At 39.7% G+C, this 15,411-nt stretch overlaps 1 protein-coding gene across 1 annotated transcript in view; it reads right to left on the minus strand.

Moving 5' to 3' along the window:
* The window catches only part of ROS1 (ROS proto-oncogene 1, receptor tyrosine kinase), a 95,877-nt gene that overhangs the window by 67,921 nt on the left and 12,545 nt on the right, over positions 1 to 15,411 (minus strand). The window contains 6 exon segments of the mRNA XM_042847618.2: positions 367 to 464; positions 1,675 to 1,859; positions 3,571 to 3,693; positions 8,288 to 8,364; positions 9,140 to 9,341; positions 14,641 to 14,779. Of these exon segments, the coding sequence (XP_042703552.2) occupies positions 367 to 464; positions 1,675 to 1,859; positions 3,571 to 3,693; positions 8,288 to 8,364; positions 9,140 to 9,341; positions 14,641 to 14,779 (824 nt within the window).

Genomic DNA, 15,411 nt, shown 5'->3' on the forward strand with positions numbered 1-15,411 from the left:
ATCAAATAATAATGATAAAAATAATGAAAAAAGCACTCAAATAATAGATCAAATGTTAGACACAAGCATTTAAAATTCAAACAATGGTTTTGATGAACAAATTCAATGTCTTTAAAAAAAAATACAATGCCTCTAAACACTTCACACATTGGAAAGACTTCATACCCTGACTGAAACAAATCAAACGTGTTGAGGAGTGAGCAAACTGAAGAATAACAGAGGAGCAAGATTGGCAGTCTGTCCAACCAGGGGGTAGGGGGCAGTTTCTGAAGAGGTTAGCGACTAGATAGCCAACCAAGTGAAGACGATTGCCGAAAAGATCAACAGCCCATCTGACACCAAGTCATCAAAGGAGAAAAATCTTACCCATTATATGGATCAGCTACAATTTTCTTAGGGGAGGTAATGGAAGGAGAAGTGATATCTTCAGCTACTGTGCAGTTCTCTAAATTACAGACACATACCTAGAGAATCGGAATAAAGAGACAGGCTCTTATGTATCAGTAGCATGTTTACTGATGAGCAGCAACATGACCTGAGCATCCTACAGGGGAGAACAGAGACAGACAATAACCTAAGGCACTTCCAAGCACTTCTAAGCACCTACATTTCCAATCATTCAATTACAAGGCTTGCTCACTGTGCCAAGCCTTCTGTTAATGCTTACCATGAAGGAATTGTCCATTCACTATCCACTTACCTCACGGTCTTCAAGCTGGAGGAAAACGAAGGACCAGATTTTGGGGTCCAGCCAAGCTATGCTTTGAGCAGAATCTGACAGGGGAGGGGAGGGGAGGTGGTGGTTTACAACTACCTTTGTGCTGATCCTGAGAGCAGCCTGGGACCAGTTTGGCCTCATCCCTTTTTTAACTTACATTAGCTGCAATGGACTCCTACAGCCGTTGTTTTAACCTAAGGCTACACGAGTGCAGACATCTGTGGCCACATCTCATCCTCTACCGATAAGCACCCTGGGCAATGAGTGGAGTGGCAAGGCACTGGCACAAGGAATCCCTGTTTATGGCAGCTTTCTCCCCCTTTGTCTCATATGCATGAGAGAAGCAAAGGAGCCAGACCAGGACCTCACTTCTGAAGTCATTAAAGTTTCAAGAGTGAAGAATTAAACACAGGGTTACCATCTATTTTTTTCTCTCAGGACAAAACAGCTGTGACCCTGCATCACCTTCATTATCACAAGAAGATATTGAGTACTTAAATATCTCTTATCACTTTCAAACTGCATTCTAATTATTAACTTACTAATTCTCACAACACCCCTGCAAGGTACAGTAAGAAAGCACTGTACAGATGAGGAACTGAGATCTAAAGATTAAATGACTTGCCACCAAAGGCTTAAGCCACAGGTGGAGTCAGTGTCAGAAATGACATGACTTTCTTTCACGATAAAAATTATCTAAGAAGCTGGAATTCTAGGATGTCAGTTTACTTTTAATGTGACCTGAGAGGCCTGTAGACCACAGTGAGGCAAGTATTACTATTTTGTCCTATTTTTTTGACAAAAAAAATTACATTAAAAATAAAAACATTATAATAGTCAACAGTACGCCATACATCCCTACCATAATCCCTGAGCTCTTTATTGCCATATGTAAAATAGGGCACACATTAGTAGTTCATAAGTATTAAGAAAATAATTAAGCTCCGGAGCCCAACCTTCTCATTCATGACAAAGTACATCCGCTGGTAAAGCCAGTCTGCTGAGATTGATGTAATTTTCCCTGGGCCAGCATAAAAGAGCTTTAAGTCAGACACATCAGACATGCTGGCAGCTCCTTTCACCCAGATAGAATTTCCCTCTGAGAAATAGACAACCTGCTGGTAAATATTCACAGAAATCCCTAGAAACAGCAAGACAACACACACACACACACACAAGGTTAATATGAGAAACACATTTTGATTTTTCATTACTTTTAAAAAATAATGTCATAGAATGCGGTGGGCAGCTCTCAATCTGAAACCTTACATGACCCGAAAAAATATTAACATTTCTCTCCCCCAATTCTAGTATTTATTCCCATACTATACAATATTTCCCACAATCCTTGAAAGTGGCACGATTGTACACAACAGCCCTTAGAACTGATACTACAGTGGGCACTGCAGAAAACCAATGAATAGATTAGCTAGAAAGACAAATTAGTAGGTAGACAGATCAATTGACACCAATTCACCCTACCTGCTGCCCAGAGATGCAATTTGCATCTCACCACACAAAGCACAATTCACTCTGCCCAAGGTGGGGGCTCATCCCCTGTCAGAGAACTACCAGTCTCTGCACCACCACCATGTGATGGGAGATTGCTGTAGCCTGAGGCAGCTCTCATTTCTGCTGGGTATAGCATCCTAAGGAGCCCTGTAGGCACCCTTGTTAGGATATGAGCCCAGATACCTGTCTAATGTCTCATGCCCAGATAAAGCACCAGTCCACACACAGGGTGTTTCAGCTGCGTGCAGCTATAGACAATGTGGCTGTGCTCTAAACAGTTATGCTACCATGCATGGATTAACCCATGATTGCTTAACTCTTGGTTAACCTGCAGTGATGACTTAGCCATATGCTGCTGAGGCAGGAGGGGCTGAATCGGCACATTCTCCAGGTCTTCCGGCTACATCCTTTTCCCTGCAGCGCTGACCATTTATTGGGGGTGCTGGCCCCCTCATGTATTCCACCAGGTCAAGGTTAATTGCGGCCATTTTTCTCTCCCTCTATCTATACACACTCCTAAAGGATATTATTCTGCCAGAAACCAGAATAAACAAGGAGTGAAACTGGCCCAGTATGTCAACATCCCTGAGAGCACACTCCCATCTACTGTCTTCCTTTCTGGTTATGGCCCAGTGAACATCAGAAACTTCAGAGATTTCATTTGCAAAGGCACAACATCTTCAGCTGTTGAGCCGTACCTACACCTGACCATTGTGAGATTTCTCTATCTCCTGGTTCCTTCCTCTTCACTGAGCCCCTCAACTGCCTAACAAGCTTGCCACCCATAGCAAACCTCCCTCCACATTGCCCTAAATCTCACCCACCAGATTTCTTTTTTTGCCTCTCTTTCCACAATTTCATTCGACAGATTCTTGGTACTCCTTGAACTCCTTCAATACCATATGATTGGTATCTAAAATGATTTCAAATAGCTGGGTAAAAGAGTTTGAGATCACCCACATAGCTACAAAAAGGAGACTGCAGCTGCTTGGAGGAGTGAAGGTCTTGTAGTTATAAGGCATGAGATTGGGATTCAAGAGATCTTACTTCAGTTCAAGGTTCCACCAAAGATCTCTTGGGTGACCTTGGGAAAACCACTTAATCTCCCAAAGATAACATTTTCAAAAGCACTCAAGTGAGTTTGGATTTAGTTCTACTGCCTTGCAATGAGACTTATGCTCCTAAGTCCCAAGTCACTTTTGAGAGGCTCTTTTGATAACTCTGCACTGTGTCTCAGACAACCTTCCTACCTCACACTGGTGTTTGGTAGGCACTTGAATAATGCAGTAGTGGGAGCTGTATCAGTATCTATGGCGGAGAGAGAAAGAGAAAGAACTAACCTGTAATACTGTGGTGTATGACATCATTCTGAAGGCACTGTGCGACTTCCAAGAAAGATTCCATGGATCTCTTTCTTAGAGATTGGTTTCTGGCTAGAAAGAGCCATTTCACTTTTTCCTTAACTGACAATTAAAAAAACAATTTTAAAATTAAGCTAGAAAACAGAAATGAAAATCAGAGGGCAATTTTCCTAACTTGCATATCATTAATCCACAATCTACTATTTGCATGCCCACACACATCCACAGACACAAGGCTGTCCACCACCACATCCAGCAAAAACATAATTCCTGAGTGCTGTAATGATATGCAAAACTACTAAGGCTAGACAACTTTTGCAAAATATATACTTTCTTGCTACGCAGCTTATCATCACTGACTAAAACTAACCCTGTGCTGTTGTAGCTGTGTGGATCCCAGGATATGAAAGAGACTAGGTAGTGAGGTAATATCTTTTATTGGATCAACCTCTGTTGGTGGAAGGAACAAGCTTTCGAGCTTCACAAAGCTTTTCCTCGAGTCTGGAAAAATTGCCTGCTAACCCTTAACTGCCCACTTCATTTTAAGTGGTCTCGTACAGCATGTGTGAACCCCTTATACTTAATTATCTATCTCAGCTTGTATTCAGTAGGTACATTCTGGTCACCTTCTCCAGACCTGAGAAAGAACTTTGGAAAGTTCAAAAGCTTGTCCTTTCCACCAACAGAAGCTGGTCCAATAACAGATATTACCTTCCCCAACTTGCCTCTCTTAAAACTAAACCTGTTAAATAAATGGAAAAAGTACATTTTGTGGTGATATATTATCCATATAGGTTTGGTCTGTTCGCATACTCACTAACTTGCAAAATTCAGTAATCTGCAATGGATTCCTTAGCCATTAGCAAAAACCACTGAGGGTCTACTGATTTCCAATGACACCTGAGGGACGTAAGCCTAGATGCACAAAAGATGTTAGGTGTCAGTCCCTGTTTTAGGAACCCAAGTCCCAGTCTCAGGACCACTGCGATGCACAAAGGTCCTGCTGAACCCTGTAGGTGTCTCAGCTCACTTGGCACCTAAGTTTTTGCAGTAAAAAGTTCCCTCAGTGCCTACATCTTGGCCCTTGAGTGCCTTCCTCTAGGAGCCTGGGCACTTATCTCCCACCTAAGCTCCAGAGTGATTCACAAACCAGGGGACAAAAAGCGTTCGGCCACATAAGTCGTATGCAAGGCCCAATCCAGAAGACGCCTTCTGCGCACACCTACTGGATTGGGCCCTTCAGGAGAGTTCACACAAAACAGCCAGGAGGGGGAGAACCCACCTCATAACTTTTAGCCCAGTGATTAGGTACTCCCCTGGAATGTGGGAGACCCCTGTTCAAGTCCCCCCTCTGCCTGAGGAGGAACAGGGCTTTGAACAGGGATCTGTAACCAACCCTAACCATTGGGCTATGATATATTTTGATGTGGGGTTCCATCAGTCTCTCCTGTTGAAGCTGTTAACTGTGGATAAATAATTAAAGAGTCATTGGAGCAGGGGGGACTGGGCCCTGCAGTGGAAGCTTATGTTCAACTGGTTATCTACCATGGCCCCCAAGTCCTTTTCAGAGTAACAGATTTCCAGGATACAGTCCCATATCTTATAAAAATGACCTACATTCTTTATTACTAGATGTACAACTTTGGATTTATCTGTGATATAACACGTGTTGTTTAAATGAGCTCACCTTACCTAGCAACCCCCGAGAGTGAGACAGGAAGTTGTGAGAGAAAGGGAAATGAGGTTCTTGCTGGGGACAATATTGTGATGAGAACTATGATCTTCAGCTAGATCAGAAGCAGTTGGTGAAATAAGGAACAAAGATCTTGGGTCTGATTTGCCACTGTGTTACCCTAGTTTTACACTGGTATAATTTCATTCATTTCAAAACTAGGGTAATACAGTGGGAAATCAGGCCCAATGCCTTCATATACAGGCAAATTCTGTCTTCCAGTACAGGAAATATTGCCTAGTGATTAGAGAAGGGGAAGCGTAGGGACAGCAATTTCACCTGGCTTCTGTGTAGGGAGCAGGGAGGAAGCAATTTCCTTCTCTGTGAGGTTTATATAGCAACTATCACTGTTATATGTAAGCATACACAAAATTGCCCAAAGTCTAAAATGGAGAGTTTTTCTCTCTCCAGTCTTCCAGAGCAGAGGAGAATGGTTTTGTGATTGCAGGGTTTGTAGTTTGGTTTGCTTGCATGTTTCAGAATTATTGTTATAATATTTTTAAAGAGTATCAGTTCTGTGGGTTGTAGCAAACGGCATGTTTTGAATTTTGATCTGAACGCAATCAGGCTTGGACTCAGTCTGATTCCTTCTGGCAAAGAGCTCCATAACCAGCATCCCAACTCTAAGAATGCTCTCTTCCCACGGCCTGACATTTGGAACCTGGACCTAGTCAGCTACCAGGTTTCAGAGTAGCAGCCGTGTTAGTCTGTATCCACAAAAAGAACAGGAGTACTTGTGGCACCTTAGAGACTAAAATTTATTAGAGCATAAGCTTTCATGGACTACAGCCCACTTCTTCGGATGCATATTTCACTCAATATGCATCTGAAGAAGTGGGCTGTAGTCCACGAAAGCTTATGCTCTAATAAATTTGTTAGTCTCTAAGGTGCCCCAAGTACTCCTGTTCTAGTCAGCTACATCATCCCCAAGGAACACAGTTCTCTCAGGCAGTGTTGAAGAGTAAGGCAATCTTTGTGGTAGCTAAACCCCTATACTTCTGCCCCATACCCATATACCTGCACAATGGCCAGACACAATCTTTTTAATGTATGGGGCTCAATTCCTAAGTACTCAGATCTTCCTTAATGTAACAAAAACCATTCTGTATTTGACATAGGCTTGAGGAGGTCCAAGTTATATCATCATGCAAATCATATACATATTGTTAGAATTCAGATATGCAAATGGGCAAACTAAAGTCCGATGTGGCAGCTACTGAGGGTTTGTTTACACTAGAGATTTTTTTAATTAAAATGAATTGGTTGTCACTTACTCAAGTTAACCAAACCATTGGTGCATCCAAATCTGGAGACTCCACAAATGCTGGTTTCAGGACACACATATGTTTGTGATCAGGGCTCAGTTAACCCTGGAACAAATGTTAGTGGAGTATCCAGTCCAGCATGTACCAGTGTGTTAGACAACTTGAGTCAATTGGCAATCAACTAACATCAGTTTAAAAAGCACTAATGTAGACATAGCTTCAGTGTCTCCAACCCACAGAAGGTGGAAGGTGGGTGAGGATTTAGGAACAGAATTAAGGCTACTACTGTAACCTTCATGGAGAATTTCCTGAGTTTCTAGCATTTAGTTTTTTCAGTTTGGTAACATTGCTTTTATTCCCATCCATAACTCTACCTTAATATATTTCTCCCTGGGAATAAATTAATATTTGTAAAATATCTTAAGAGGCTCAGATAGATAGGTGGCTATAATGTATTTTTTTTTTTTTTTTTTTTGTATAATGAAATGGCATTAGTGGAAAAAAAGAACAAAGAAAGAGAAAAAGCAAAAAAAGGATATGATCTGATGTTGTTTTGCATGAGATCATTCTGGAATTTTTGACTTGAAAGTCTAATATGAAATTTGTTTGTGACACTTGGCCAGAAACAGTTAAGCATCTTGCAGGATAAATTCAACCCTTAAAGACATATTGGTAGATAACGTTTGTGGTTTTGTGTGTTTACATATATAATGATAGAGGTTAACATATATAATGATAGAGGTTAACAATGTAATCAAACAATCCCTGTTTATGCTGTATTCTGTTAATTCAGAGATCAAAAGGAGACCTTAACATTTAAATGAACTGTAAACATAGGATATCGCTGTGTATAGCAAATCACCTGAGAATGATGGAAAACTGGCAATTGCCATATGTTAATCCTTGTAGATAATTACTGGTGATGCTTAGGAAATGGGTCCACTTCAAAGTCCCGATGAGTGCCTATTGTTCACCTAAGCACTGTCACAAGAGGCCTGAAACTGTATATAGGACGCTTGGGGCCTGATTTTGTCATCTCAATCTGCTTGAGGCTTCATGCAGGGGAAGCTCAAGCCATAGGGCTGAGATCCCAGTTCTGACTGGACCACTCTGAATATAAATATTGCACTATAACCTATAAACTAATTCTGAAAGAACTCTTTGTGACTACAAAGCTCACCATCTCTGCTATGAGTCTGAACCTCAAGAATTGTACTCTCTCTCTCTTTTTTAATAAATGTTAGTTTAGTTAATAAGAATTAGCTGTAAACATGTATTTTGGTAAGATCTGGAATATTCATTAACCTGGGAGGTAATATGTCCGATCCTTTGGGATTGGTAGAACTTTTTTATATGACTAATAAGATTTTCAGTAATCGTCGTCATATTTGACTTGGGTGTCTCATTCACACCCATTTGATATTGGTCCACCTTTTTGTCACTTGTACCAGCCTGAGTTTTTGTGCCCAACAACCAAACTGTTGTTGTTACTACGTTTATTACGGTAGTGCCTAGAGACCAACCAAAAACAGAGCTCCATTGTATAGGTGCTGTAAAAACTCAGAGTAGAAGACAGTCGCTTCCCAAAAAAGCGTACAGTCTAACTATCATTCTAGTCTGCTGTACATCCCATAATCAAGGTGAATCAGAATTAGTTACCAGTTACCAGGAAACTATAAGGAATATGTTGCGTGTGTACCTGTGGGTTCTGGAGTAGTGATATTAGCTTCTGCAGGTGGCCCGCTACCAACCTCATTTACTGCTACGATGGTAAACCTATAGTAAATCAAAGAGAGATTTTACGGAACATTATAAATGCTTGAAAAAATGCCTTCTGAAGTAGAACAATTGAGTCTCAAATGCTTATCATGTTTCTCCTTCAGTGGAAAAAACTGTTTAAAAAAGTCATTCAGGGACAAATTCTAATAAAAATATAATCAGATGAGGAGTTGAACTCACTAGCTTTGCAAGATAAGGTAACACAATCTAATAAATTACATAGCTACATGCTGCCCTCAGAGTTATGTGAGCAACTCAGTTTCATCTCAAGGGAAGATCTATAGTCACCTTTGAGAGCAGAACGTGGCCATTTGGAGTTTAGCATTTGTAAATTTCCCTTCAGTTTAACTAAATCAGTTAGAAGAGGGCTCCCCTATAATTCTCTGAACACAACAGAAATGTGCACCAGGAGGGGAAAAAATAAAAATATAAAGGTTACTGAATTCAAAATTCCACATTCTGGCACTGCATCAGATTGTCACCCCACTCCCCAAAGTGATTTGCTTTTGCCTAAATTCTGATCTCAATTATACATGAGGAAATCTAAAACAACTCCATCGATTTAAATTGAGATACGCCAATTTTCACAACTGAGAAGAGAATTTTGCCCACTGATTCTGCAAAAGCAAATGTTAATGTGCACTGTGTTCTGCTAGTCAGAACCACCTTCACCCCACATACACACACAGATTTCTGGATTGTAGGAATTCTACTGCCTGCTTTATGACACTAAGGGCACACTCTGTCCAGCTGATCACCTTTTCTTTTGTACCTGTAAGTGGTGTTTGGAAAGGTGGAGTAGAACTGGAAACTTTGACCTCTGGATGCTGTGCGCAATTCCTGCTTTTCACTGGTTAACAGTAAATTATATCCAACAATCAATCCACTGGGGAAAAGTGGTGGAGACCAACTAATTTCCACGGTGTCGGGCCCCGAACTTTGAATATCTTTAATGATAGGAGCTGTAACAGGAACTGCAAAAGACAGAAATCACTGGCTGTAGACTTGGTTTTTCAGATGTGATTTTTGGGGGATGGCTGGGAGAAGATGAGGGGGGGGGATGAAAAATCATCTCTGTTTAATTGGAAAAACATATGAATAGGTTTATCAATCCCACATTCCTCTTGGTCATACCATACACTCCTGGGTCACAGTATTTATCATAAGCCAAAGAAGGAAAATTTTGCATGAGACTTTATTGTTTTGTCACCACATCACCTGAAGCCATGGGTCAAAATCCCAAGTCAGTCCATCCTTCCATCATTATGAGGTAGACAAATTAGAACCACATAATTTTATGTGTGGGGGCTTCAGAGGGGACCTTAAAAACTAAGGGGCTATCTGCTGTGACTAGTTACTATGGATCCTGTGATACAGGTTCACAACCAGCGCAATACAAGTGAATGCAACAAAAAGGAACTTGAACAAAGATTCTTTTTATGCCTCAAACAAAGAGTTTGCACTAACACTTTAGTTATAGTTGCTTAAGGGTCTACCCATACCCATGTATGTCCTTAGCCAAAATTCCCCTCCCACTCCATTGTACAAAGTGCTGTGCACCCATTTGGTTGTCGTCCTACCTCCAGAATGTAGCCTACACCTTAGGCTAATTTTCTATAGTGCTGCCTTTAGTTCTGAAAGCATTTACCCATTCCCTTCAGCATGAGAGGCGCTATATAAATCTAAATTCATTATGACTATTAATGTCTAAACTTTTAGAAACTTATCCACTTAAACATCTAAATCTTTTGAGGGTTAGCCAGGTCTAATTTAAATATAACCTAGTGATTTACATAACAGGTTCACAACCAGCGCAATACAAGTGAATGCAACAAAAAGGAACTTGAACAAAGATTCTTTTTATGCCTCAAACAAAGAGTTTGCACTAACACTTTAGTTATAGTTGCTTAAGGGTCTACCCTTATCCAAAACCCAGAGAATAGAATGGAAAGACTCATATTGATTTCAATGAGCTTTGAAGCCTAAAGCCTAAAACAAGTACTATTTCTCCTTTCCCCTATTGAACACCAATATCAGTTTCTGCAAAGGGGAGCATAGATCAGCATTCATGTCACACTCCCCGTTGGTACCCAGCCCAAGCCAGGGAAGCTAATAATCCAACCAGTGGACCAAATTTTTGTGATGAATACTGGTCATGTGCCACGTGAAACACGTTGTGCATATGCTAGGAAGAAGACTTCTGCAAATACAGGGAACTTTAAATCTCCGCTGACTTCCAGTGTTACCACAGGATGAGATTTAACATGCAATTAGATGTGAGTTGAAAAAGTAACAAAGTGTACCTTCACTATGTCTTATTCATATATATAAGCATATTTCCTATCAATGTGAAGCAAGTTCTACATCACCAATTGAAGGAGAGCTCATATCCTGAAGCTGGTTCTATCTGAATGCTCCAGTTAGTGCGTCATTTCTTATCTTCGTTTTATAACAAACTGATAAAGTAGCCATTGAGTCAAATGGTTACTTAAAGCCAAATTGCAGGCAAATATTGTGAAATTTGCTTAAACTAATATTGCTTCTTTGCATAGCAAGAATGTTACTAAGTTGATAGTTTCTTCCTGCCCTGGTGCGCTGAACTTCACATAAAAGTCACTGTGGATTTTGTTTGGTGGTGGGTACAATATATTTTGTACCGATTTTTTTCTTGCTATATATACCTTGGATATACATGATAATATTCAGAGGTAAAAGAGACTTGGCATTTTCCCTATGTATCCCTACAAGGGCAAGAAGATGTGTTAAAAATGCTATCACTGTCAATGCAAAAGCCCAAAAAAGTCATTTAGAGATGGGCTGAAAAATTACATTTGAGAACAAAGACACATGACTTTCACACTGCAATGGTCACAAGCCACAGAAGCTCACCATGCAAAAAAGTGGAAATATAATTATGTAAGAGATATGATAGTTCTGAATGCACAATGCATTCACCCCATGAGGCAGTTGTTAACTACCTCACAGACCATAAAGGGGAAAATAAACTAGAGACAGCACAGCAAAAACGATGAGACACACTAGCAGCATGTGACTCTCTACACTGGCATACAAATGCATCAAGAGCACTTCTTAAAGGTTAGAAAATATACATACAATATCTACTCCCTCTTCTGCCCACAGCCCTTTCATTTAAAAAGGAATGTTGTAAGCATACGTGATTAAAGTTACATGTGTGATGGAGAGATTTGCATTTTTTCAGATAGGTTTAGCCCATTCCTACTCATGTAGCTTTTCCTCTTTTTCTTTCAACCTTATTGTTGTAATTTTAAAACTTTGTAAACACCTGAAAATAAATGTTTAAAATGGAAACCCATTCAGAGGGTCATTAGTGATGCTTTGAGTCAAACAAATGGATTATAAGTCATCTTTGTCTCACTATTGCAGAGAAATGTAAGATTATCGAGCTTTTTCCATTCTATTGCTGCAGTTAAACACATTTTAACTTGAACAAACTTTAGAAATGCAAACTAGCCCATCAAGGCCAAAAGTTTCAGCCATCAGTTGTGTCTACAAAAATAATCATCAAAGCATTTGCACTCAAAAAGCTGCGTGAACATAGATCAGGTAACTGAGCATCCAACGATCCAATCTGCCCTCATAATTTTGAAAAAGCAAACACTTCCATATGCCCTTTTGTGGAGACTAAGTAGGAATCATAACTGAAAATTCAGCTCAAACTCTTTCAGATTAAGCTAAAGAGTCTGTAGTAATATTACCTAGCAGTCTGCAATTTTACAACATATAATGAACATATCCTTCTGAAAGGGATAGATAAGACAGAAAACATCATAATGCCACTATATCAATCCATGGTACACCCACCCCTTGAATATTGCATGCAGGTCTGGTCACTCTGTCTCAAAAAAGATATGTTAATATTGGTGCAGAGGTTCAGAGAAGGGCAAAGAAACTGATTAGGGATATGGAACAGTATCCATATGAGGAAAGATTAAAAAGACTGAGACTTTTTATCTTAAACCAGAGATGATTAAGGGGTCTGCAAAATTATGAATGGTGTGGAGAAAGTGAATAGGGAAATGTAATTTATCCCTTCACATAATACAAGAACTGGGGGTCATCCATGAATCATAGAAATATAGAACTGGAAAGGACCTCGATAGGTCACGTAGTCCAGTCCCCTGCACTGAAGTAGAACTAAATATAATCCAGACAATCCCAGACAAGTATTTGTCTAACTTCTTCTTAAAAACTCCTATGATGGAGATTCCACGACCTCCCTAAGTAATTTGTTCCAGTGCTTGAACACCCTATAGTTAGGAAGTTTTTCCTAATGTCTACCCTAAATCTCTCTTGCTGCAATTTAAAGCCCATTGCTTCTTGTCCTGTCCTCAGTGGATAAGGAGAACAATGTATTGCTCTCTTCTTTATAACAAATATTGTACATACTTGAAGACTGTTACCATGTTCCCCCTCAGTCTTCTCTTCTCCAAACTAAAGAAACCCAATCCTTTCAATTTTTCCTCATAGATCATGTTTTCTAGACCATTAATCATTTTTGTTGCTCTCCTTTGAGCTTTCTCCAATGTGTCCACATCTTTCCTGAAATGTGGTGCCCAGAACTGGACACAGTACTCCAGTTGAGGTTTAACAGTTCTGAGTCAACCGGAAGAATTAATTTACATGACTTGCTTACAACATCCCAGATTTATGTTTGCTTTTTTTTTTTTTTTTTTGCAAGAGTATTATATTGGTGACTCATATTTTGTTTGTTATCCACTATGACCCCCAGATCCTTTTCTGCAGTACTCCTTCCTAGGAAGTCTTTTCCCATTTTGTATTTGTGCAATTGATTATCCCTTCCTAAGTGGAATACTTTGCATTTGTCCTTATTTAATTTCATCCTCTTTATTTCAGACCATTTCTGCAGTTTGTCCAGATCATTTTTAATTCTAATACTGTCCTCCAAAGTGCCTGCAACCCCTCACCGCATGGTATCAATGGTATTTTATAAGTGTACTCTCTGACATTATCCAAATCATTTATGAAGATATTGAATAGAACTGGACCTGGGACAGATCAGGGGTACTGGAACATTTTGTATAGTGGGGGTACTGAGAGCCATTGAACCCAACTGTAAACCCTCCATATAATGGAAATCACTTCAAGCCAGAGGGTGCAGCAGCACCCTTATTTCAAGAACCTATGGGACAGATCTCTGTGGGACCCCACTTGATATGCCCTTCCAGCTTGACCGCGAACCTTTGATAACTATTCTCTGAGTATAGTTTTCCAACCAGTTGTTTACCACCTCACAGTAGGTTCGTCTAGGCTGTATTTCCCTAGTTTGCTTATGAGAAGGTCATGTGAGACCGTATCAAAAGCCTTTCTAAAAATCAAAATTTATCACATCTACTGTTTCCCCCATCCACAAGACTTGTTACACTATCAAAGAAGGATATCAGGTTGGTTTGGTATGATTTGTTCTTGACAAATACATGTTGACTGTTATTTATCACCTTATTATCTTCTAGGTACTTACAAATTGATTGGTTATCTGCTCCATTTTCTTTCTGGGTACCCAAGTTAAGATGACTGATCTATAAATCCCTGGATTGTCCTTATTCCTCTTTTTATAGATAGGTAGTATATTTGCCCTTTTCCAGGCCTCTGGGATCTCTTCCATCCTCCATGGGTTCTCACCCAGTTCCTTAAGTGTTTTAGGGTGTATTTTGCCAACTTAAAGACATCTAATTTATCTAAGTAAGTCTTAACTTGTTCTTCCCCTATTTTAGCCTCAGATCCCACACTATTTACATTGATGTTTATCGTCCAATCACTGCTAACCTTTCTAGTGAAAACTGAAACAAAAAAGGCATTTAACATGTCAGCCATTTCTACGTTTTCTTCTGCTATTGAAAATTAATAGGCAGCAGATTTAAAACAAACAAAAGGAAGTACTTCTTCACACAACTCATCCACATGGGATGTTGTGGGGCCAAAAGTATGACTTGGATAGGAATTAGATAAGTTCATGAAGGATAGGTCCATCAACAGCCAATAGCCAAGATGGTCAGGGACACAGCCCCATACTTTGAGTGTCCCTAAACCTCCCACTGCCAGAAGCTGGGATTGGATGACAGGAGATGGATCACTCAAAATTACCTTGTTCTGTTCATTCCCTCTGAAGCATCTGGCACGGGCCATTGTCAGAAACTGGATACAGTATGGCTGTTCTTATGAAAGTCAACTTTTTAGCACTGCCCTTGAAGCTGTGACCAACAGTGTAATTACCTCCAAATGCATGAGTCCGGTAACTGGGACTAGACGGAGAATAGAGCTGCATCTGAGATGTGATGATCCAAACTACTCGAAACACATATTCTGTGAAGGCTTGAAGGTTACTCACTGTGTATGAATGCTCAGATACTACCTAGATCAAAACACATACATATAATCATTATCACTGTTCCTCTATCTGGAGTTACCATGTAGGATCTCAGTCTAGCCTGATATGACAACATAAAACAATATATATGTATTAGGATGTCACAGACCTAATTCCAAGAATCCCTTATAAAGCAGAACAAGTTCTAGATAATTCATTTTCCTTAAACATTATGTACTAATTCCTCCTTTAACACTTTCTTCAAAACCCACTGCCAAATCCAATCAAATATTGGATGGATGGAACAGAATATTAGGAAGATACAACATAGGCCTGGAAGAGATCTCCTGGGTCAGATCAAATCCCCTGCTACCGCAAGCAACCCAACATATAATCCTGCTCCTAAATTTATCAAGCTCCATCTTAAAACTAGTTAGGTTGTTTGCCCCCACTACGCCTATTGCTCCAGAACCTCACTTCTCTGATAGTTAGAAATCTTCTAATTTCCAGCCTTAATTAATTAATTAATTTAAAGAATATTCTAATTTTAAGCAAATAAATAGCTAAAACAGTAAAATATTAAATATATTAACATCAGTAAATTTTAAATTGTTGCCACTCACCCACAGGCTTCTGGGTACCTAACAAAATATACTTAAACTTAACTAGTCATTTTA

This window comes from Chrysemys picta, chromosome 3 (genome assembly GCF_011386835.1).
Source record: "Chrysemys picta bellii isolate R12L10 chromosome 3, ASM1138683v2, whole genome shotgun sequence".
In the NCBI taxonomy this organism is placed as follows: domain Eukaryota; kingdom Metazoa; phylum Chordata; order Testudines; family Emydidae; genus Chrysemys; species Chrysemys picta.